The sequence below is a fragment of the Argiope bruennichi genome, chromosome 8 (assembly GCF_947563725.1).
Source record: "Argiope bruennichi chromosome 8, qqArgBrue1.1, whole genome shotgun sequence".
Lineage (NCBI taxonomy): Eukaryota > Metazoa > Arthropoda > Arachnida > Araneae > Araneidae > Argiope > Argiope bruennichi.
In genome coordinates this window covers 120,394,583-120,421,168 of record NC_079158.1, presented here as the reverse complement: position 1 = coordinate 120,421,168, position 26,586 = coordinate 120,394,583, and the positions used below count along the sequence as shown (strand labels likewise).

Here is a 26,586-nt window from a genome sequence, read left to right as displayed (position 1 = left end):
CTGAACCGGGAAGTCTGGTCAGTGCAATATTACATTTTCCCACTGAAAAAAAAATCAAATGAATAGAAAAATATTTTCTTTTATTTGTTCGTGTTTGCAACAGCTTTAGAATTCATCAACAGTTGTTCTAAAGGCGTTTTAATTCTGTTTCAGCAGGATAATTCTGAAAGAATCAATTTAAAAAAAGTTTGTTTGTTTTTTCAAAGAAAGCAGAAGTCTTCACCTTTCAGACAATTTATGTCTGCCGCCATATCTCACTATAAAAAACAGGAATGTTTGAAATATTTTTTGATTAAAAAACCAATATAAGAAAGTTCCTAATACAGAAAGCAACGTAAAAACTATTGGCAATCTAATACATAAATAACAGTGAAATGCATAATAGCTTATTTGCTTCTAAAACAAATACTAAACTATAGAATAGAATTTCTTCAAATTTCATTTAAAAATATTATGAAATATAAGATGTTTTAATGAAGGTTTCATGATATTGAATAGTTATTTTTTTATTGATAAAAATTTCTGGGAAATAATTATTTTTCGACTATTTAAAAAAAAATCGTTTGATGCGATTTTTCAAAATACCACGAAATTTAAAAATCGTTTGACGTAACTGATATTTTCATTTGAATTAAAAACAAAGTTGTATATGATAAGAGGGAATTTTTGTGAATTTTAATATTTTATTCAAAAATAGTTTGAAAGTTTAAAATATAATTTAAATTTAAATAAATAAAGATTAAAATGTTTTCAATCTTAGAAACGGCTGATATATCAGTTAATCCAAAATATGTTTCAAAAATATTTATTTTTCCCAGTGATTGTTTTGATGCTTTTATAAAAGATATTAAAAGATATTTTTTTCTTTGGATTTAAACATTATCCATGAAGTTTAGTTATTTATTGAATAAGAATCAAACATTTTTACTAAATCGGTTTTAGAATTACACTTAGCTCCGAAGAAAGTTTTCATTTCTCGTGGATTTTTTTTATTGTTTTTAATTTTATAAACATTTTTGAGATAGTATCATATAGAGATTTGAAATAAGATAAAACTGTTTATTTAGCTGAAAATTGTAAACATGTTTTGCGAGTGAAGTATTTGTGAAAATCGTGATTTCAGTTTATTATATTTTCAAATTTTTAGTTCATGCCATTTCGAAATATAAGAAAGAGTGTTTATTTTTAGCAAATATCTTTTTACAAACAGGAAATATTAAAATAATATTTATAGGCTAGTATACTGTCTGTGAAATATGTCACTTAAATTGTTCTGCAGAGCAAACTATTGAACCTAGAATTATAAAATTTAGCCCAAGTGTTATTATTTTTTAACTAATTAAAATTTTTGAAAAATTTTATTATTTTTTTCTTACTTTATCCGAAATGCACTATCACACAAAAATTATTTTTACCCTTTCTTAAAATATCAAAAATTAGCTTTTCAGAGACATTTCATTTCTGTATCTTTTTTTGTTAATTATAACAAAATTTGCAAAATTAATTTTTAATACATTCTATGATACTGCTTTATTACATTGTAGTAAGATTTATAATAAATATTGTAACCAGTTTTATAATGAATATTGTAAACCAATTTTATTGTTTTATCAAATCTTTCGCTCACCTGCTTTTACAAATGTTAAATTCAAGATTAAAAAAAAAAAAAAAAAAAAACTTTGTTTTGTTTGCACATAATATACAGGCAGAATTTTTAGTATTAATATAGTTATTTTTTACGTTAATATTATTTCGATAGATTGAATGATATAAATTGATTATTCTCAGAATGCAACAAGTGATTGATTTAACTGATTTAATGAAGATAGACGAAGTAAGTATAATGTATGTTATAATATTGCAATTATTTGGAACAGACCTTCGAAATTTAAATACATTTTTTTCAAGAAATATTTGATTGCAAATAGAGAACATTTAACTATGATTTTTTTTAAAAAAAAAGTTTCAAATTTGCTAGCAGCGCTTGCATAATATAAATAATAACAAAATGAAACCAGCGGAAAAAATCTCCACGAAACTTTCCCACATACTATCATATAAATATTTTATACCCCTTCTTCCACATAAATCGTCTTTTGGGTTAGGCTCCGAATTTCTTGCATGGCATTGGTTAGCGATAGTCATGAGACATAGATCTTTGGCTGGAATATGTATTTTGGACGCATTTTTGCTGGTCGGTTGACACAAAACAATTGTAATCACAAGATGCAATAGTTAAGTTTCATATATTTGTCATTCCGTTTATGAGTTATAGTATTTACATGCATGCGAAAGTACAGACCGATAGACGGTCAACCTCTTAATGGATTTAATTCCAAATTTGATAAATATCTATTATTTAGACGATAAATATGTGCATCAAATTTCAGCCGTCTAAATCTTTTCGTTTTGGTGTTATGTTAATTTATATTCGGATAATCAGAAAGGCTCTTCCTTAAAGCTTCCTCTTAATAGATTTCGTTCAAAATTTGATAGAAATCCACATATTTGATATAAAAACCACATATTCTAAATTTTAGCCGTCTATCTGAAAGCATTTTGGAATTATCGTGTTCACAGACAGAAAGAACACAATGTGAAAAATGTATTTTTGAACTAAGAGAGTTCTGAAGCTGGGAAAGGCTTGACTTTGACTTTTTTTTGTTTTGTTATGTAGATTGCAATATTTTCTCCTTATTTCGTATACGATAAAGCAACAAAAAAAAAAGAAAAAAATTGAGCCACCATAAATTAAATGAACACAATTGTGGAATAGAAACAATGAAATTATGGAACGTACCCAACTCCAATACGCATATTTTCTGATACAACTATTCATAATATATTAGAGAAAAGTGCCGGTGAAGATGAGAAACAGCAATGGTAGCATTGATCAAAAATAATTGCATTATTTTTCTTTTCGCTTTCAATTGTAGAATGAAAACATAAAAAAAAAAAAATATTACTATAAAATATATCTTATGCATACAGATAAAGATGGGTGTTCATAAAGGTGGATAAAGATTCCAAAGGTGTCGAATTGAATTGATTTATAATTATATATGTATATTTTTTTTATTCTACATTGTTTTAACAAACCTTTTAACTGACTTAAAAGCGAAAAAGCTTTAGGTGATTCGCACCTTTAGTCCAAAATATTATAGCATGATAATGTTTTCGTCTTTATTTACCTTTTCATATTTTATTTTAAAAAGTTGTCTCTTAATTTTATAATTATCACATGCGTATACAAAAAAAAAAAATGTATTTAATATTGTCACAACGCACACCAGTACAAATGTGGCAATTAATTTTATCTAAACTTTACAAAATATATTATAAAAACATTAGAGGAAAGAGATACTGGACAGTGAAATTGTTATAACTGAAAAAATAATTTTCTGTATTTTAAAGTGATGTAAAAATGGTTCTTGTTTAATTATATGCTCTGAAGTTATAGAAAAAAGCATTTGATTGCTTTTTAACTAAAAATATAACTAAATTATTCAAAATCCTTTTCCAGTAAGGATTTATAATCCAAGAAATAACTACATGCTAAATTTGGTCAATCTGCCCTATATAGTGTTTTCAACATTTTTTTTTAATTCTGCATATCGTATAATGCATGCCGCTATTAACAGTTAGAACACCGGTCTTTCACATTATCATGCTAAAATTCAAATTCTTCATTGTTCAAAAATTGTAAGAAAGAAAAAATAATAACTTTGCAACTTGTGAAATTGGCTTAGCCTTACATAACAAACCAAATAGCTTTAGGAATAATTTAAAATAATGAACCGGAAATCCACAAATTTGTAGATAGTTTTCAATTACTTAAATGCTTTTAGATCGATTTTGGTGTCGAGCAGTGGTTCTCAATTTTTATTCCCTCTCTCAACTTTTCATTAGACTGTATACTATGATATCCTCTCTCAAATCATCCCTTCCTGCAAAGTTTTTATTAATGATGTTAAAATCTTAGATTAACTTAAAAATCAAACGACTCGAGGAATTCAATTTTACATTTAAAAAAAAAATATTTTTACTTTCTTATATATACAAAATGAAAGTATTGTAATCGTCAATAAAATTTGAATTCGAGATTTTGACGAATCTTCACGCCTTAGATCTCCCGAGTTAGAAAAACCGATTTCTGGAATTATGTCTATCTGTGATAATTCAAAATCACTTTGAACCAGACCGATGAAATTTGATGTATGCTCTTACAACTAAATTTGTACATTTTTTATCAAATTTTGAACGAAATCCATTCAGAAGAAATCTGTCCGGCTGTGCATTTATAAGTTTATGATGTAACTACAAAACAAAGAAATCTAGATGGATAAATTTAGTACACATATTTATTATTTAAAGTAATAATTATCACTTTAAATTATACCTATCGTCATTTAAAGTGATACTTATCAAATTTTGAATCAAATCTGTCAAGGGGCTGACTGTTTTTCGATCTGTACTTTCTTATATTTATGAAAGTGATAAGTAGAAAATACAATAGCTTAGCCAAATAAAATTTGTCATGCGATATTAATATTGCAGTTTTGTGTAAAATTTTGTGTTTAATCGGTCAAGAAAAATCATCCAAAATACATATGCTGTATTCTATTGCGGTGTTCTATTGTTCGCTAATGACATGCAGTTAGTAAGTAAATTAATTTAAAATTGGCTGTTAATTATTTAAAAGCAATTGTTAATTAATTAGATTAGATTATTTTAATTTAATTATTATCAACTTAAAATAATTAATTTTAATAAGTAAATTTATTAGAGAGTATTGCAAGAGAGAGTAAATTAGAGAGTCACTCTCTATAAAATGTCGGCGAGTTGAATATGTGTCGGGAACATCATTCCCTCTGCTTCATTTAGTTTCATATCATAACGTCTGAAAACAGCTTTAAAATAATTTTTCATTGACTGATGATGAAAGCTCATGATTTATTATCTCGAGAAACAAATATTTATATAGAAGACAATTTCAATATGATTTTTGAGTCGTGAAGATTATGCGTCAATATGATTTTTGAGTCATGAAGATTATGCGTCAATATGATTTTTGAGTCCAATATGATTTATTCGTTACATGGAACTGCATTTTAAAATAAATAAATTCAAATGGAGGTCCTATGAAAAAAACCGATAGCTGATTGTCACGAGAACCAAGAATTCAAACATAGAGCAATTTCAAATGCGATTTTAGCGTTTGTTTCATGGAATTGAGATTTAAAATATTAAGTTCAAACGGATATTGCTTAGTTACTAAGTTCTTGGTACTTTTTCTTTTACTATGTAAACTGAATTGATATAATTCTCTTTTTCGCACAACCTTGAGAAAACAAAATTCAGTAACAGTTTTTTTTTTTTTTTTCATACCAATAATAGTGTCACATAGCCCTCAAGCAACATAGCATACCTATACTATTGCCTGAAAATCTCTAACACAAAAGGAGTTTTAAAATTTTTACACAAATGCAGTTTACATTCACATAAATCAAATATTGCTAAAAAGAACAAAGAGCTACAATTCATTTTCATCTGCCATTTTTGAAGGTTAAAGTTACTATAAATTTATTTTTATGTTATATTAAGAAAAATGAAAAGATTTTTACTCTGAACTTTTATCATATATTTCCATAATATAAATTCCATAATCTAGCGAGAGTGGTCACACCGAAACTTTCTCGCATACTCTGTACATAATGGTGTTATCCCAGAGAACGCTTTACATGGTATTGCCATATAATATTAATCATTAGCGTGGATTTAGAATTTTTACTAAATCTATGGTTTGATCCTATCGTATCGTTGTTGAGTTATGTGGCAATTAATCCCTGGCATGCAGTTAATATCATACAAAAACGAATTTGTGTTTTGGACACGTTTCTCCCAACCAAATGAAGCAAAAATTGTATACAAAACTACACTTAAGTCAAAAAATGATGTACCAAATTTGATATATTTAAGTTATTTCGTCTTTGAGTTATATACACTCTACATTTGTTATACAGCTACTCTTTTTTGCGTAAACGACCTCATGTTCTCTAGCAAAAATGAAGTCCTCCGGAATATCTGAATTAACCATAAAATTTATAAACTACCTTTCGTGACACCCTGCATAGTTACACAATGTTAAATTAAATTTTGTCATATCTAAATTATATATATTATAAATAAAAGTACATTTTTTTTTTATTCAACAGACATTGACAATGGAATTGAAAAGATTTTGCTTAATACCTGAAATTGGAACAGATTAATTCAATTACAAATAAACGAGAGAGGAGCAGACACATGCCAATTCATTCCTTTATCTATTTATTTACATCAGGCTTTTTCATTCGGTGGAGAGATTTGATATTGCTCTTTCAACATGCTTTTTAATTATCTCTGTCAGCAGAGAGCGAAAGAAAAGGGACTCTCGAAACCACCTGCTCTTTTTGTGCTGCGATTGATTCTCCAGAATTTTTTTTATTCCTTCTAACCGCTGTATTAAATCGATTTTGGGGAGAAAAAAGTTGTTTAGTCGTTGTAAACAACGTTGTCGTGTGTTCGATATCAATATTATCTTTTATCCAATAGACAACGATTTTTTTTAATTTTGAAAATTTGTATTTATTTTCTGTCATGAATTATCGTCTGACATCGCTTTGTGATATTATAGACATGAATAAGACATCGATGCTTAAGTATCGATATTATCTTTAACTTCTAAATTAAGGTTTTGATAATTTATGTTTATTTTATCAGATCAAGAATTGTCTTTGGTTACTTGGTAATATTTTTGGTCATAGTATGAAAGAGATTTTAATATCACTTATGTGAAATCAAATATTGAAATATTTTAAAATACAATATTTAAAAAATAAAATAAAAGCTTTCCTTTCTTTATTTGAAAAATTCTTAAAATGATTTGCTAATCAAATTCCTCAGTATTTATAAAAAATTATATTTTTATAATATAAATATTTTATAATACTTTAAATTCAAAATTTAAAAATTATAAAAGTATTTAAATCAATTACCGATATTTACAAGAAATAAATCAATATTTTTTTAGTCCTTCTATCAGCACTTCCTGTATTCCACTGATACTATACAAAAATACTATACAAATACTTCTGATAATAATTAAAAGTTTTAGGTCAAACTCAAAAAAAAAAAAAATCTAACTAGTGTTCGGCATGCAGAAATATTCTTTTCTAATATTATTATTTGAAAAAGATATACTGTTCGTAATGAAAAAAAATGGCAGACATAAATGTGTTAGGAAAAATTGATAGTAATCTGGTTTGTAATTTCACAAATGCTTTTAAATACTGCATCATTCATCAATTACCGAAACATGTAATATATTGGAAATATAGTGCATTTATTTTTTATGAAATACTAATATGTATTCATTATTTTTTATTCATTTCCTTTTGTTTTGAATATGTACCACATATCAGTCATTGAACAGGAAGCTCCGTACAGTGAATTTTGTTGTTATCGTATGATATTTGAAATATCAAAACGATTTGAATCCAGGAAGTAAATGAGTCAATTAAATTCTTCCTGAATTATCTTCGGAAAACTATGTCAGCAACGGATGATATTAAATTTCTTATTTTTAAGCGGAATTAAGTATAAAACTGAATTAAAAATATTCCTTTTAATTAACTATTGAAATACTAGTTCTTCCCAAAATTTACGCCTAGATAGTCTGGGAAGTCTGGACTTTCTCAATGAGATGCCACGAAATATATATAATATTCAAAAATTAATTCAGTTTTTGAATATTATATACATTGTTTTATTTCAGTTTTTAATTCAGTTTCATTCTTTGCAACATCAAGCATTATCTGATGAAAATTAATAAATTCGTGCTTATATTGAAACAACCTACTACGCTAACGAAGACATATCGAACTTCCGAATACCTAATGCTTTTCAATGTAAAAATTTCTGCCTCCAAAGCGTGGTTGCTAGTGGTGGTTTATGGGTCTTTCTTTTATCAAGTAGTTAAGTAAGAGGAAGATATTATTCATTATATATTAACTGTCATTTGGCTTAAAGCATTTGCTTCATAAAATCAAAGTATTACTCGAAAATTTATATATGGTAAAGGAAATAATGTGATCACGCCCTGTTTTTGTATAAAAGTTTTATGTTCAACAAGCTCATCTAATTATACTGGTTATTATGCTTATTAAAATTTGTTAAAAAATTTATGTGTTCTAAAACATATTTTATATATTTTTACCTGAAATTATTATTGGTGATTTTACTAAAAAAGTTTGTTGAAGTTTTATTATTGAACACTTTTGAAAAATATGAATTTAACACACCAAGAATTAAACATTTTTGATAATCATTGATTTAAATAGTGGAATTATAATCAAAATATAGTTTTTAAAAATAAGGATTTAATTTCAAGTTAGATTCTAAATTATTCATTTTTTTTTTTCAGAAAAAAGCATATTTGCCTGGTAATTTTCTTGTGAGGTGAAATTTAATGAATCAAGCAAAATTACTAAGATAAAATTTATATCAAAAGTTTTTTTAAAAAATATGGTATAATTCTAAATAATTAGTAATATATGTAAAATAATTCATTAAAAAAATCTTCTGCTAATGATAATCCTGCGTAGACAATAACATGCTCGTAGATGAGACAAATGTAAACGTAGAGGTTGGATAGAAAAAGAAAGTGCTCATAATAATAAAAATTAATCTGAAGCATGAACTTATTTTATGCTTGCAATTTTGTATGTGAGATGCATAGATAAAGTTCCTTTTATTATTTTTTTTCTTTCGTATTTTAAACAGCTGTTACTTTTATGTTGAGGAACTTCCTTTGCCTAGCTGCATTTACGCACTTCTGAATGCAAAGCAATTTTTGTCTTGCCTTTTAATATATGCAACAAATTTTTGCTGATTTTGTTTTCAAGTAATGAAATAAATCTTCGCTTAAAATATCACTCTCAACCATTCTGCATTAATGTGTATGAAAAAATATAGTTTTGAATACCTTGCTAATTCTTGGAAAATTTCTAAAAGGATGGTTTCAATTATCAAATCGCTGTCGGATAAAAAAATAATAAAAGATTGATTTCAGATACTACCTATTCTATCGACTTTGAAACATCTTACAATCTTCATTTAAATCTGTATGAATTATAAATTTTTAGAATAAAATTTTTGATTTAAACAGGATATTAATTCTTAAATACATTCTGTTTAAATTAATTTTATTTAGCTGATTATTATATCTAGTAAATTAAAAATAAATCTAAGTATATTCTATAGAATATTAGAAATATATTTAAATTTTCATCAACAAAATTTTAATTTTAATTTTAAAGTTCAAAAATTCTAGGTGTTACGTAAAAATATTGCTTTAAATAACACTTAATTTAGTTTTAAATGTAAAACAGACTGTTCTGTAGAATCATATTGATTCTTGAATTTATTCTATTTTAAATTAATTTTGTCCATTTCTACATTGATAACATATAAAAGAATTCGAATTGTTATTTATTTACTAAGCTTTGAAGAGTTTTTCAAGTCGTTTCTAGATTTTGAATCTATTTGATCTTATATATTCATTCTATAGATTACTTTTGCACAAAAGAATTCAAAATAAAATTCATTTTATAAATATTTATCAAAAAACATTCTAATGTAAGTCGTTTCTAATTTTTATTTTATTCTGTACTATTCGCCTATAAATTTATTAGAATAATTGAATTAAAATAATTGATTATATTTAATTTTAGTTAAATTGTTTAAATATAATTTAATGACAATCATTTCGGACCGGTATCATAATTTCATAGCGCTGTTAAACATATGAATATACAGTTCATCTATCTTCCATCGCGATATTGTGACTTCATTTTTTTATTCATCTTTTAAATTACGTAGATATTAAATAGAAGTCAACTTCTTGAACATTGAATGATAGAAAATCACTCTATTAAATATTTGATAAAACAATCAAAATGGTTTGAATTTTAAGATAACTATGCAATATATTGTAGTAAATTAGACAAGAAAATATTTTTTTTTAATTACCAAACTTTCAGAAAAAATTTGCTCAAATATTAAATTAGTATCATTGAGAGGATACTTTTTGAATTTTATGAAGATGTAAAAATTATTTTTGTACCATAATAATTTCGGAAGTTATGATGAAAAAACATCAAAATTTCGTTTCATTTTTAATTAATTAAAATTCTAATAATTTTTTTAAAAATTGCCATGATGTGCATATTCCCATTTACAAATTATACATGTATCAAATATACATTCAATTCCCCTCACACACACGTTCATTTTTATTAGTAGTAGATCGATTCTAATAAGAAAGACTGATTCTATAGATTTCTTTATCAACATCATATAAAAAATGCAAAATAATATTCATTCGATAAATGCAAAAAAGTGTATCAAGAGTTCCCTCAATGAAAATTTTGTTATATTTACATATAAAATAATTCTCTAGATGTATGGGAAAAAGCGTTACTTTGAATAACCTACTGACTCATGTATGTATTATATTTACGATGGTTCTATTTATTTCATTATCATTATTCTCAAATAAAAAGTATTACAAAACGGTGTTTATTCTATCGGATGTCAAAATCAAGTTGAATGCATGCCAGAGAAAACAACTCAACATTGTAACGAGCACGGTTAAAAAGTTGTTCGGGCTGTGAGAAAGTGGAAGAGTCACGCTCTGAATCTCCGAATTGACATTTTTTATTCGAACGAATTTGTTTCTTTGCTGTTTGACATCTTTTGTTCCTCTCGGTTCATTAAGGAATGCATCATCTCTGCTTCAAAATGCAATTCGTTAGAGTGATGGATTCCTTTCTGTACATGCATTTACCTACATTTTGCTTGTTAACGTTAATCGTCATTCAACAGACGATTTTTTTTATGCAATTCTCGTCTGACAAAAATGAAACTGTGTAGCAAAAAAAAAAAAAAAAAATAAAAATAAAATGCCCTTCATAAGTTCTGTTTGCCTTTCAATCTTACAAATTCAAAAAGATTGTGAGTTTGTGTGTGTGTTCTTTTATTTTATGTTCTACTCTCTCTCGTTCGCGTGCAGCATAGTATGCATTTCCTGGCGTGTTACTTTATATGTATACACTTGTGTGTTTATTTTCTACAGCGAGACCTCTGCCTTTGCCGCTTCCGAGCACGAAAAATGAGAGAACTCTATGCTATTTTCAACACTTTGTGTGAACCGAAGCGTTGTTTATGTACCCTTTCATCTCAGTGAATTGCACTGGGTTGCAGACTATATAGATAGACTGTTTACTTTTTATGCAAATTGTTTGCGTTTGCAAAACTTTTCATTGATTCGCATGCACGAAATCAAGCGGCATTCGCTTATCTTTCTGCTGATATCATTCTTTAATGCTTTCGCACTAAAGCACAGATAAGGCGAGGTACAAGGACGTTTAGAAATGCGGTCAATATTCTAAAATTTGTAGTATTAAGGTCAGCTATTTAGTTATAGAAATTTTTAAAAGCATCTGAAATCAAGTCATGAAACATTTTGTTATTTTAAAATTATTTTCTGATTTGCTTTTTTGAAACAAATAAAAATAGTTTTCAAAATGAAAGTCACATTTTTGAAACGGCAGGAAATTTACACATCAGCTGTTTTTTCTTGATCGTATAATGTCATTTTATTATTTATTTATTCAGCTGTCCTAAACATTTTAGAAAAAAAAAACTTTCAGACATATTTATTGGAATTTGGGCACGTTAGACCTAGATATTTTGATTTGGAATAATTTTTAAGGCAATAATTAATTCTAATGAAAGAATTTTTTGCAATCAATAACGAACAATTCTGAATTCTGTTTCATATCTAATATGAAACAGAACTGTTCGCATCCAAAGCATTAAAAAAATGTTGAGGTCCCCCCCCCCTCTCAAACGTATTTTGAAAATTGAAATAGGTGGCGTTACTTGTTAAAAGACAGTTTCATGCAATTAAATGTTTCCTATTTATTTAATAAATAATTCCTGTTTCAAGAATCGTTTCATTTCACATTTTTTTAAACTATTTTTACTTGAATTTTTTAAAAAAATTAAAAGAAAGAAACACCATAAATTCTGCAGCAAGTTTGGCTCATATGATTCACAGTTTAAAACAAGTGCATTTCAATTGAATTTAATTGCTGTTTAGAATAATCTTGTAGACAGCTTCATTTACTAATTTTCTACAGAACATCTGCTAAATGCATATTTTTAGTTATTAGTAAGATATTCCTTTGTTCTGAAAACTTAAAGAATAAACTGAAAGTAGACAGACATTTACAAAATGCTGGAATTTAATTATTTTTTTATGAAGAATTTATTGAGAACTTCTACCTTATTTCAGATGTTTACTTTTAACTTTATTTGGTTGAATAACTTTATAGCAAAAATCATAGATGAAAAGCCATATATGATTTTTTTCCCATAACACTCAGATTTTCATCTGTAACATATGCACTATAGATATTGTATGAATATATTTTGCTATTCTCAAAACTTATTTAAATTAAATCGTAAATGAAAAAGAAACATTAACAGGTATTAGATATTTAGAAGTGTTAAATGTCAATAAATAATAACGCAACTATTGGTGCTTTATCTGAATTTCATTTCATTCAATCGTTTCTCCACTTAAAATAATTTTATGATGTGGTTTCAGGAGATAAAATAACAAGCAATTTTATTCTATTCAGTTTATTTTTATTCTGAAAAAAAAAGTAATATTTACAGCTCTATTTATAAAAATGTTGCCATTCTCAACTCAAAAAAAAGTCATTTATTTTTGCGGGTAACAGTGAAAAAGATTTCGATACGGCAATAAAGCGCTTTAAACAACAATTAACTGGAAAGGCTAACTTAACGGTAACCACGATAATCAACAATTACGGTTTAGAAAGTTCTACATAATGCAGCTGCGTGATGAATTTTGTTTATTAACAATCAGTAAAATTATTCGCGTTAATAAAGAAAAAATCTATACGGAAGATCGTGCAATCATGCAAAGCAAGGTTCTACTGTCATTGAAAAAGCTACCTACAAAATATTCCTATTAATTCATTGCAGCTGAACCATAACGTGACTTTTTAATGAGCTATCTTTTATTTTGGCTTCTTTTATTCGGGCTTTCAATTTAATGTAAGTTTGAAGTGTTATCAACGAAGGTAATAGTTTATTTCCTAATTTCGCTTTGACCTCTGTGTACCTGTTGGATGTTTTTATTTACATATTCGATAGCAGGATGAAATTGCGTTATTATTTAAGTATATTTTGGAACTGAAATCGTTGTTTTTGTCGCCGATAAATTTTTGCGTCATGATAATGAAAACACTGCAATTTGAATGGCTGTATATGTGAAATTAGGCATCCTGTGATTTCTTTCTTTCTTTGTATAAAAGTGATTGTTTTGTTATTTTGATTTAGGAAGTATTTATTGCAATGAAATTTGCTAAGCTAAATTTTAGCATTTCTTTTCATTACGAATTTACCAGAGTTCAAATTTAGGTTAGTTACGTAAATGGTGAATTAATGGTATCTTAAGGTCATTTATTTAAAACATAACATTAAATTAGAGGAAAATCGTACTGTAATGTCTTTTAGTTCACTTTTTAATGAAGACATCGACACTTTATTTTTAAATAGCCGCATTTGGTAACCAGTTGGCTCGCCAAGAATAAAAATTTTGGTTAATTTCAATTAAATATCCCAAATGCGTAACCTGACGTTCATGATTCCCTCAATAAAGTATTTTTGATCAACGATTTTTTAACAGACATTATAACAGTGTTATTTAATAACCTTACGTCTACACAATAAATATTGTATATATAGATAATCTTAATATAAAAAAACCCATAATATCATAGTGCTATTAAAAAAATAACTGTCTTGTTCGTCTATCTTTCAACTTTCACAGTAGTGTAATTTCATTTTCCTCATGCAAATGTTAAGGGAGATTTTATTTCCTTTGCTTTCACCAGCGGACGAAAAAATACATGATTAAAATTTTATGAAACAATAAAATTGGTATTCCATACAACGATGGAATCTGTTATTAAAGATAAATAAAAAATATTTTTAAAAATTGCTGCAATTCGGCAAAAATTATACGGCAATCAAACTGACATCATTTAAAAGATATTTTTTTTAAATTTTAAAATGGTAAAAAAATGAGATTTTTGCAATAATATTTTCGATTGTTATGGAGAGAAAAAGCCAAAATTAAGCTAAATTTTTTAATTAATTAAAATTTCAAAATAAAAATCATTCTGAGGTGTTCATTTCTTCTATACACAATGCATTTCTGTCAATTTTAGTAGCTTTAAGGCAAACGATCGGTTCTGTAGAGTGTCAACGCACATACACACAGACACATTCATCTTTATATGTATTAGTATGAAAGTATTTTCATTGCACGATAAAAGAAGTATTTTTGACAATTATGCATTAGCAACATCTAACTTGATTTTGATATAGATCCAAGGGGAAATAATCCCTTTATCTCACAAATTTCCCTCTATTTAAGAGAAAAATTAAATGTATGTCTAAGAAAAACTTTGAGAAAAGTTAGTTTTTTTTTTTTAATTTGGGAAGATTATAATTAAAATTGAGATTTTAAAGCACTGTTAATTAATTAACCATCTATTAGTATGACATCAATATGCTTTTGCTTGGTGAAGGAACAAACTAGAACAGTGGACAGCATATTGAGTATTTCTTTGGAAAGTCATAAGTGTTTGTTTGATTACTTTTTTTTCATGTTCTTTCCAAGAAAAATTGTTGCTGTTCAAATTTACTTTGCTTTTTTAAAATTAAATTTCATTTTTACTGCCTCGTATACGTAGTTTAGAGAAAGTATAATAATCGTCTAAAATTGTTAACTCGAGATTTTGACGAATCTCAAAGTTTTAGACCTTTCAGAATTCGAAAACCACATTTTAGGAAATTGTTCGTCCATCTGTCTGTCTGTCTGTGACAAAGATAACTAAAACATGCCTTGATGTAGACGGATGACATTCGGCATACGCTCTTTATACCAAATTTGTAGATTTATATCAAATTTTGAGCAAAATCTGCCCCGAGGAAGTCCGTCTGTCCGGCGGTTCGAATATAATTTAGCACTATAACTACAAAACAAAGATAACTAGATAGATAAAATTTGTCACACAGAATTAACATCTATAGTCTAGACGCCTATTAAATTTCGAGCCAAATCCAATGAGGGATTGACCGTCCGTTGGTCTATACTTTTAGAAACATATAAAAGCGATAACAAAGACGCAGTGATTTAAAAATATCAAATTTGGTATGCGATTTTGTAACGACAAGTGTTGTTTTGTGTCAATTTTTTTTTCAGTCCATTGGGATAAACGCATTTAAAATACAAATTTAATTTTTGGATACTATTAACCGCATGCCTGGTGAATCGCCAAATAACTCGCCATGGATTACACGATAGATTCAGTAAAAATGCTAAATTCACGCCAAAAAATATTTCGTAATTTTTATACGCCAATGCTATGCAAGCGTTGTCTGGAATAATGCCTTTATCAGAGTGCATGCAAGAAAGTTTTAGAGAGACAACCCCCGATGGTTTTGTTAGCGTGTTATTATTTTCCTGCGACTTATAATATCTAGTGTTTGATGTATTCATATGAAACATTTCTCCATAAATGTTTTTTTTTCCTCCTTTATGGCCTTTCTTCACAATGACTTTAATAAGTCTAACTATAAATAACTATTTTTAAACATTCTTTCAACTTACAAAATCCCATTGATCTAATGTATTCAAGTCCAGTTTCATATCATTCTGACATGAGATACTTAATTCACAGCTAATATTCTTAATTATCTTTTAAAAGCGCAAATTTTAATTATAATCACTTTGCAAATGCCAAAAGTTACATTGTCTGTCAAGGGAAACACGTATTTCTCCCAAAAACAATAGGCGGATATCTACAGAATCGATCCCTGTCTTCTTCGGAAGCTTTGTGAGCCAACATTTATTTAGTTACAAACACTAGAAAAATATTTGTTTTGTAGATCGTGCGTTTCCGCATGTTTTTCAGAAGATAAATCGAGTCAATAGCCCTTTGAAATGTGATTATTATTTGATTCCATTCAAAAGTTGCAAACATTTCAATCACACAGAAATAATATGATTTGCTCTTTAGCGTCAATTTGAAACAAAAAGATGGAGTTTATTTCCAAATGGAAAGTCTTATTTAATGAATTGCTGAAATGATTGAATCAAAGGATTTAACAAAGTTAATCGATAAAGAAATCTATTAATTTTTCAAAAGAATTCAAAGAGGATTGTTACTACTGACAAGTAATTAAAATACTTTGAAAATGATTAAAATTGACATTTAATTACTTTGATTCTAAATTTGCGGCCGAGAATTTTTTAATAATTATAAATTTTTGAATTAAATATTTACTGCATGTTTTATGCATTTTTATACCATGTCACCAAAAATATATATATATATATATGGTAAGGCGAGAAAATTCTTTTCTTTGAAAAAAAAATTTTTTTTTCAAGCTTAACTTGCATATGTAACAACTTGTCCTTGTTAGGAATTCGGTTCACTGAATAATCATTCGGTGAACCGGATGTTTAGGTAGCGTGGGGTTATCTTTTGTGACTCATTTTCTAGTGTTATCTGAAAATAGTGATATGTTAATTTTAGAGTTTACCAAATAACGAAATAAGCACAGTGTAGTCGTAATCAAGAATTATTGCATTTTCATCTTTTCTTTCACATGCGCACACGTAAGATTACGCGAGCAAAATAATTGAAAAAGTATTTTGTGAGATTAAAAAGTCTCACTGTAAATTATTTGATAGTATTTGAGGCACTTGAAATTTATTGTTGAAGCAGAGACAAGTGTTTCTTTTACTTGTAATTGCAATAAAAGTATTGATACTTTCACCATGATACTAGTACTTAAATATAATTAAATAAAAGAAACCCTTACAATATACTACTAAATTTAAGATGGCGGCTGGAGCTGTAATTAAATTGTTATAAATTTAATTTTTTTATGTTTAAATTATTCAATTTATTTCAAGAAGTTTCATATTTTATTTAAAATGGAAAGTCAATTGAAAATTTTTGTTATATTATAATTTTATATAAAAGAAAAATTATATCTACAAAAAATATTTAATTTCAGAATTAGTCATAAAATTGGTACCTAATTAACCCATTTTAGCATAGATTATTATTCCTTGTAACATTCTTTCACTTGTAAAAAGATGTTCAAATGATGGTTGCTTGGATTAAAATAATTTGATTTACAGACAATAAAAAAAGACACTTATTCAAATATGTGAAGAAGTATCTTTATATAACTCAAAATTCAATTGCAAAAAAGTAAGAAACTATACCATAATTTGAAAAAAAATCACAGATATTGCGAAGCTCGTTATACCTTCATCAACTCTTAAACTAAGCCTCAGAGCTTTTTTATAATCTGATAAGGTGAGAAATCAAATTCACAAGATAATACTTCGAGAATCAGATGTTGTCAAATTTCGAATTTTTACACATTCCAAACAAACATTTGGTGCTGTGTGTCGAGTCCTATTGTCTACTGTGGAAGCGGCGTCGTGTCGCGTGTGTAGTAGTCAGTTGTGAGAAGTAGTGAGTCGGCAGCTAAAGCGAGGAGACAGTGAGAAGTTCGGCCTTTGGAGAGACCGTAGAACGAAGCTCCGAAGATCCCCTCTCCTGCTGGATTCTGTCTGGCCGCTTTGTGTGCTGTGGTCGATTACTACTCGTAGGCTACTGTCTGCTGTAGAGTGCTGCTGTATATTGTCCTGTGTTCGTCTCGGCTGTAAATATTTGTCGTCTGTGTCTTCGTGTAAATAAACGTCTTCGTTGTTTTCTATTGAAGCCTGCTGATTGTGTCCTCACACCATACACTCACTACAAAGCGAACCCGGCGGCGAAATCCGTAACAATATTTAGCAATTAAACAAAGGACAGTCTACAACCTTCTGATAACCGTAATTATTTTTCCATAATGGTATTCATTTGGAGAACAGAAAACAGCTTATTCCAAAATGGCATGTTTAAAACAAGTATTATTATATATTAGAATATGACAATATTTATAGAAATATTAGCAAAAATGACGTAAAGGTGAAAAAGAATGAAGAGCAATAAAAAATAAACGTTAACCGATAACGAAAACGAAATAGAAAACGCAAAGTAATTGCGAATATCGATTTATTGTATCGCGTTTCATCGTGAACTTTTATTCATGATCATCATTTTAATAAATCGATATTTTTCGAAAACTGGTATAAAAAAAAATCTATTTTTCAAAAATATCGGGGTTTTTTTTCGATAAATCGAAAATCGGCAAATTCATTTATCAATTGATTATATGATAAAAAGAATATCTTTTAGTATTAAATACGGTGAGACCTTAACATTTTCTTTTTCACTAGGTGATTGTTCTTCCTCATTCGCACGTAGATCCGGGATGGCTGAGAACATTCGACGATTACTTCGAGAATTCCGTCTCTCACATCCTCGACAATATGGTCACCTTCCTCAACAGGACGGAGGACTTCCGCTTCATCTGGGCCGAAATATCCTTCTTCTCAAAGTGGTGGGAAAGGTGAGCAAGTCTTTTCGCAAGCTTAGCGCACCTGCACAATGATTCAATCTGCCACTGAGACATTATCCTATGTGCCACTATGCTTTCATCACTTTTTACTTTCTCGTATACGAGGGACATAGAAAGTATAGCAATCGTCAAAAATTTCGAAGTGGAGATTTTGACGGATCTACAGGTTTCAGACCTTCCTAACCTCGAAAAACACATTTTGGAAAAAATGTTCATCTGTCTGTCTATCTATGATAAAGATAACTCAAAACCGATTTAAGCTAGACCGCTAAAATTTGGCATACGGTCTTTGCTCTACATTTGCAGATTTCTATCAAATTTAGAGTAAAATTTGTTCAGAGAAAGTTCGGCTGTTAGATTATAAGTTAACGCTATAACAACAGAACGAAGACGGCTAGATAGATAAAATTCAGTTCACAGATTTAACATTCTATGGCAAACACTTGTCAAATTTGAAGCGAAATCCGACAAGGGATTGACCGTCTGTCGGTTTGTACTTTGAGAAATAGGTAAACGTGATAAATAAAAGACGCAATAATTCAAATAAACTAAATTCGATATGTGATTGTGTGAATACATATGCAGTTTTGTGTCAAATTTTTATCTCAATTGATTGGGGAAAAGTTTCTAAAATACCAATTCGATTTTCGGATACTATTAACCTCATTCCAGGGATTAACAGCCAAAATACTCGGCAAGAGCACACGATATATACAGTAAAAAAGCTAAAATGACGCCAATGGTTAATATTTCGCAACTACTTTACTCCAGTGTCATGCAAGGCTTTCACTGGGATAGTGTGGTGTTTTGGATTGAGCGAGGATAGAGCCTGGGACCTTGTGGTTCGCAGCCCAGTAACATGACCACAATACAAAAGCATTTGCTCGTGTAGCCTGCTTGTTAACTGGCTTATAAGCTTTCACCACAGATCCCTCTAATGAGTCGGAGGTGAAACGAACGAATATCTGTTGAGTGGTGATGTATTAGCTGTTGATTCTAATGCGCCTATACCCATTTGAGAAGCGCCTAGCGTTATAGCAAGCGTCTGTGGGTGAGTGGTTGCTGTTGCGCCAAGTGAGTCTGGCGGCTTTGGGTTGCTGCGTCAAGTGAGTCTAACGACTTTGGTTGCGGGTAGATGGCGCCACACCAGCTGTATGAAGGTTGAAGTTTCATCGTCCGAGGTCACCAAAGTGGCGGATTGGTATGAGAGAGGATAGAACCTGGGACTTTGTGGTTCGCAACCCAGTAACATGACCACAATACAAAAGCAATTGCTCGTGTAGCGTAGTTGTTAACTGGCTTATAAGCTTTCACTACAATAGCATCTTTATTAGAGAGTAAGCGAGGCAACTTTGTGGAGACTACTCCCTCTGGTTACTTTTCCATATAGAGTAAGTATAGTAATCGCCAAAAAAACACAATATCGAGATTTTGAGGAATCCCCAATATTTCAGACATCCCTGATTTCGAAAAACATATTTTTGGAAAATGTCCATCTGTCTGTGACAAAGATCTCTCAAAAACGATTTAAGCTACTGTTGAAATTTGGTACACTGTCTTTACATCACATATGTAGATTTCTGTTAAATTTTGTATAAAATCTGTTCAGAAAAAGTCTGTCTGTTCGGATGTTCGAAAATAAGTTAGCACGATACAAAACGAAGATAACTAAACAGATAAGATTGGGTTTAGAGATTTAACATCTATATTGAAAAGATCTGTCAAAGTTGGAGCCAAAACCAACGATGGGGTTGACTGTCTGCCGCTTTCTACTTTCAGAAACATGGAAACACGATAATTCCGAAATGTAATTATGTAAATATATCAAATTAGGTATTGAAATTTATGACTGTAAGTGTTTCAATCAATAGAAACAAATGTGTCTAAAGTACATATTCGATTTTCAGATACTATTAGCCGCATGTCATAGATTAATCGCCAAATAACTCGCCAATTGCATCCAATAGATTCAGTAAAAATAGTAAATTCACCTCAAAAGTTAATATTTTGTAACTATTTTACGCCGATGTTATGCAAGGCATTCTCTGACATGACAAATTGATTAGATAATATGCGAGAAAGTTTTTGGGAGACTAACCCCGCTGGTTACTTCCTCGTATAGGAAATATATAAAAAGTATCGCAATCGTCAAGAACTCGAGATTTTGAGAAATCTCCACATTTTAGAACTTCGCGAGTCTGAAAAAAAGGGATTTCAGTTTGTCTGTGAACGCAATAACTCAAAAACAATTTAAATTAGAAGAATGAAATTGAGTATATGGACATAACAATAAATTTGTAGATTTTTATCAAATTGTGAATGTAATCCATTCAAAGAAAATTTGTCTGCCCGAATGCAAATAAACACGATAGTTACAAAACGTAATTCTGATAATTAAAACTAAGCATTTTAATTCTAAACATTTTTTATCCAACAACATATTTTGAAATTTGTACCGAGATTAGAATTTAATTTAATCCTACAATGCATAGTATAGCCATTTGGTTATACGTTGTTATTTCAATTTATAAGCTTCACACAATTGCTCCAAAAGGCAACAATGAATGTTTGGAAATCCTTTTTTAAATGCTTTTTGATAAGCATTTGTTGAAAAAACGGTCCCAGAATTGGATTTCAACTGTAACTTGCAAAACTATCAAGATGGTTGTTGTATGAATAATTCTAGCATTAAAAATACAATCAAAATATCTTTTCCTTATAAAAAATATATTGGCAAAAGGGGACTTTTATTTAAATTACAGAATTATTATAAAGTGATTTGTATATTGGAATATTGTTTTAATTCATAGTGCATCCAAATGGCACATTTAATTTTTTTAAATAAAAAAATAATTTAATTTTTTTAAATTATTTTCCTAAATTATAGGCAGTTACTCAAAACTCTTATTTTTTTAAATAAAACGTCACTCATTCTAAGGTTAAAGTTAAATTTTTTAGATGTTACATCTTAGAATATTTTCTGCTCTAAAATATAAAGCAAATATTTTTCTTAGCAAAACAAAATAGATATTTTTTTGAAAACTTTTGCAAGAGAATTTACCATTTATCTCATGCCATATTGGAATTTCATACTACAAATTACTACAGTACACTCCCGATTATTCACGGAATTGGGTGGCGCGGCCGCCACGGATAATCCGAAAAAAGCTAAAAACGGGTATAGCAAAAGAGAAAACAGTCATTCCAACTTTGAAAAATCGTTTTATGTACAATGAAACGTAAAATAAACAGCAGGAAATGTTTAACTAACGCTAAATATTTTAGTATATCACTCAAAACTAACCTAAAATGCATTTTGTTAATGAAAACAGAGAAGTGCTTTGTACTTACGAGAGGCGTCAAGGATACACAGAAAAATTAATACATATGTATTGTTTTAATACTGTAATATATTATCTAATTACAAAAGCATAACTGTAAAATTACACCTTTTTGAAGAAATCAGTCATTTGTGTTTGCTTCTTGCTTTGGAAGCATTTTCTCTTTGCTTGGAAAGAAAAAAAAAAAAAAAAAAAAAACTTAGTGCGGCAGCGCGGATAACCCGCCGACGGATAATCGGGAGTCTACTGTGCTTATAATTACAGTCATCGCCCGAGTTAAAACGTTTTCCTTTAATCCTTTGCGAAAATGTATTTTCTTTTCGACTGTAAAGTCTAAATATTTGAATTATAATTCAATTTTCCAATTTGTCTGATAATTAATGCTTCCGACACATTATTATTATAGATTACTTGCAAACTTCTATTACTAATTACTTCTATTTCATTACTTCTTTCGCCTTGGAAAATCCATCAATTAAATTAACAAAAATTTCTTGAAGTATCAAGAACTGATTTTTTTTTTTTCTTTCTTTCAGACAAAGCAAACAAATCAAAGACGTTGTCAAAAAAATTCTTCAAAAGAAGCAATTGGAGTTCGTTACTGGAGGCTGGGTGATGCCGGACGAAGCAACGACCAGTTATTTCGCCGTGGTAGATCAGCTCATCGAAGGTAACCAGTGGTTGAAGCAACATCTTAACTATACTCCTCAACATGGTTGGTCTGTGGACGTGTTTGGTCATTCAGCCAGTCTGCCTTACATTTTGTCAACAGCTGGCATTACAGATACAGTGATTTTAAGATCTCATTACGCTTGGAAAGCCTTTCTTGCCAAAATACAATCGTTTGACTTCTATTGGGAACAACCATTTGATTCACCTAGAATGTTTTGCCACATGGCACCATCAGATCTGTACAGTTTCAAGCACACTTGTGGTCCAGATCCTTCATCTTGTTTGAAATACGACTTTCGGAAAATTTTTGGTGAGATGTCTGAAAGCACAGCAGACACAGTTACTGATCAAAATGTGGAATTGAAAGCTAACCATTTGTTGGGACAATACGGGCGATATGCCTCATTATTTAACCATAGTGTCCTCCTCGTACCTTTGGGAGATGATTTTCGGTACAACGTTTATGCTGAATGGGAACAACAATACAAAAATTATAAAAAACTGTTCGATTTTATCAATGGTAAGAAAGAATGGAATACGCATATAAGATTTGGAACTGTTGGCGACTATTTCAAAGAAGTTCACCAAAGATTGCAAAATTTTTCCTATAATTCTGTGTTGTCCTTAAGTGGTGATTTCTTTCCTTACGGTGATGTGTACGCAAATGCCAGACCTTCCTACTGGACAGGATTTTACACAACAAGACCTTTTTACAAGAAGCTTGCTCGTGAATTGGAACAATGGTTAAGGTCAGCAGAAATTTTGTATTCCTTAGCAAAGACAAACATTAAAGAATCAGAGGAAAGCGTCTTTCTGAAGGATTACGCTTCTTTAGTTTCTGCAAGACAGAATCTTGGATTATTTCAACACCATGACGCAATAACTGGTACTTCTAGAAAACATGTAATGGAAGATTATGGTAGGAGACTTCACAGTGGAATAACTAATGCCATGTCTGTCGTATCCCACATGACTCAGATTCTCCTTATGAAAAGACTTTACGAAGGAAACATCTGGACTTCTCAAGTTTATCCAGACGTTTATAGAACTGTATGGAAAGAGCCAACAAAGAAACTGCCTGTCCAAATGGCAGATGCAGGAAGAAAAATAACATTTTTCAATCCTTTGACAACGACACGCACAGAAGCTGTCCGCTTAAAAGTTAGAACACCGCATGTTCAAATTATAGATTCTAAAGGTAACGTAGTGCCATTCCAGATAAACCCTGTTTGGAGAGAGAAATTCTCTGTATCGCATACTACATTCGAATTAATATTTGTAATTACTTTAGAGCCTCTCTCATTTTCAACTTATACATTAGAGAATGCATTATCTACTGATGGGAATGATTTAAAAAAATCAGTAGTTTCACTTTTTCTCAAAGATGATTCAAATGCATCAGTGAAAAATTCAGCTTTTAAATTTGAAGAACCTAATGACCGAGAAATAAATTTAGAATCACCCCATTTTCGAGTGAAATTTTCTCCTTCAGGTGTTCTCAAAGAAATTTACATGAAAGATTCTGGCATCTCAAAGAAGACAGAAATTGACTTTAGGGCATACATACCATGGGTTTATCGCAGTGGTGCTTATTTATTCCAACCAGATTTTCCCAATCCACTATCATTCGGCAATCTTACCGAACATTTTCCTTATCTTTGCTTGGTTCGAGGTCCAATCGTTAGCGAATTTCATATGATTTACCAAAATTTCCTTAAACTCACTGTGCATCTATATCACTTTGATTCGTCACCATCTGGTCTGCAGATCGATGTATCTGCTGACATTTCAAAACTGAACAGAGATGTAGAATTAGTAATGAGAATAAACAGCAATATAAAAAACAATGGAGTGTTTTACACAGATTCTAATGGTCTTCAGATGCTCAAACGGAAGTACGTCAACAGTCTTCCTGTACAAGGTAATTATTATCCAGCTACTTCCAACATGTATATCGAAGATGAGGAAATTCGATTAAATCTTTTGGTTCCTCACAGCCATGGTGTTACATCGCCTTTACCGGGCACTATGGAGGTGATGCTGGACAGAAAAACGCGAGAAGATGATGGCCGCGGTATGTCAGAAGGCGTTGTGGACAATCAAATGGTTTCTCGAACTTTCTGGCTTGTTCCAGAATCTGTTCAAAAGAATGTCATGCCAACATCTTCTTTATCTTCTAGAACTGAAGTATTATCGTTGCGTGCTCAATATCCAATCATTACTTTCTTTACTGATAATGGCGAGGCTCTTATTATCCACCCAAAACTTTCATTGCTACCTAAACCCTGGCCTTCAGATGTTCATTTGGTTAACTTACGAACTCTGCCTTTAGCAGATAATTACACTTTGCCATCTAATGATTCTTTAATGGTGATTCACGAAAGTTTCGGTTCTTGCAAAGCTGAGAGTTTTATCGATAAAATAATCAAAAGCAAAAAGGGTGCGCTCTTTTCCAAGGTAAAGATAGAAAAAATCGAAAAAACTTCTTTAACAGGGGCAGTTTCTTATACTCAAGATTCCATTTCAGCTTCTACAGCGAAGCTGCAGACTTATAAAATAACATTTAGATAACACTCAATTTTGTTAAAGAACTTTACAATTCACTTCGTTGTTAACTGTGATTTTAAATCCATGTAATTTTACAATAAACTTTCAGTTTTTCATCATTTGTTAAACAGTTTAGAAGCATCGTTTCCAGTCTAGTCAGTTTTATTGGAAATAAATGTCAAAAGAAAATTTTGTTGTAAAATAAAAATTATATTTTCTTATAAAAGTTTTGTGTGTTATTATATTTTGTGTATATTTATATAGTTTATTGGGGGGGGGATCGTATTCTAGTAAAAGCATTCACCAAATTTTCAAAAAAAATAATTACCACAAATTTTATTTAGCTGCACATTTTTTTTTCAATCTATAAGCAAGTATGTGTTTTTAACTCAAAAGCAAAATAGTAGAATTACATTTAAAAATCAGCGTGTGTACTCTCCCCGAATCTTTCTCGCACATTCGTCAATAAGTTTGTGCCTAAGAACGCCTTGCATGTCAGTAGCGAATAATAGTTATGAAACATTAACTTTCGGTGAATTTAGCATTTTTACTGATCTATCATGTCATCCTTGGCGAGATTTTTGGCGATGAATCCCTAACATGACGTTAATAGTATCCGAAAATCGGATTTGTTTTTGGACACATTTTTCCTAACTGATTGAAAAAAAAGATTTGACACAAAACTGCAGTTGTATTCATAAAATCCCGTAACAAATTTGATATATTTAAATCATTGCGTTTTTGGATTATCTCGCTAAAATATTTCTGAAAGTATAGCCCGACAAACAATCAACGCATTGTTGGATTTACCCCAAAATGTGATAGATGTCTATATTATACATGTTAAATCTGAGTACCGAATTTTATCCATCTAGTTGTAATCGTTTTATAATTATCATGTTAAATGATATTTGAACAGCCGGACAAAGAAACTTCTGAATGGATTTTGCCCACAATTTGTTAGAAATTTACAAATTTTATATAAAGACTATACACTAAATTTCATCTGTCTATTTGAAAGCTCTTTTAAGTTATCCTTGTCACCGACAGACGAATGGATATTTTCCAAAAAAGACAGACAGTAAAACGGTTTGGTTTCGGCTCAAAATTTGACGGAAGTCGTCACTATAGATTTTAATATAGTGTATCAAATATTATCTATCTAGCTCTCTTCGTTTTGTAGTTATCGTGTTAATTTATATTCGAACAGCCGGTCAGATGGACTGCCTCTGAACAGAATTTACTTAAAATTTGACAGCAAATGTGGTATAAAGCCCGTATATCAAATTTCTACCGACTAGCTTAAATCTTTTTTGAATTATCTTCATCACAG

The 26,586-nt window shown here is 29.6% G+C and overlaps 1 protein-coding gene across 1 annotated transcript in view; it reads left to right on the top strand.

Moving 5' to 3' along the window:
• LOC129981721 (alpha-mannosidase 2-like) overlaps positions 1 to 25,467 on the top strand; it is a 29,201-nt gene extending 3,734 nt beyond the window's left edge. The window contains exons 2-3 of the mRNA XM_056092674.1: positions 18,512 to 18,684; positions 22,571 to 25,467. Coding sequence (XP_055948649.1) covers positions 18,512 to 18,684; positions 22,571 to 25,277 — 2,880 coding nt within the window. The 3' untranslated portion in view covers positions 25,278 to 25,467. The remainder of the gene's footprint in view (positions 1 to 18,511; positions 18,685 to 22,570) is intronic.
• The last annotated feature ends 1,119 nt before the right edge of the window (positions 25,468 to 26,586 follow it).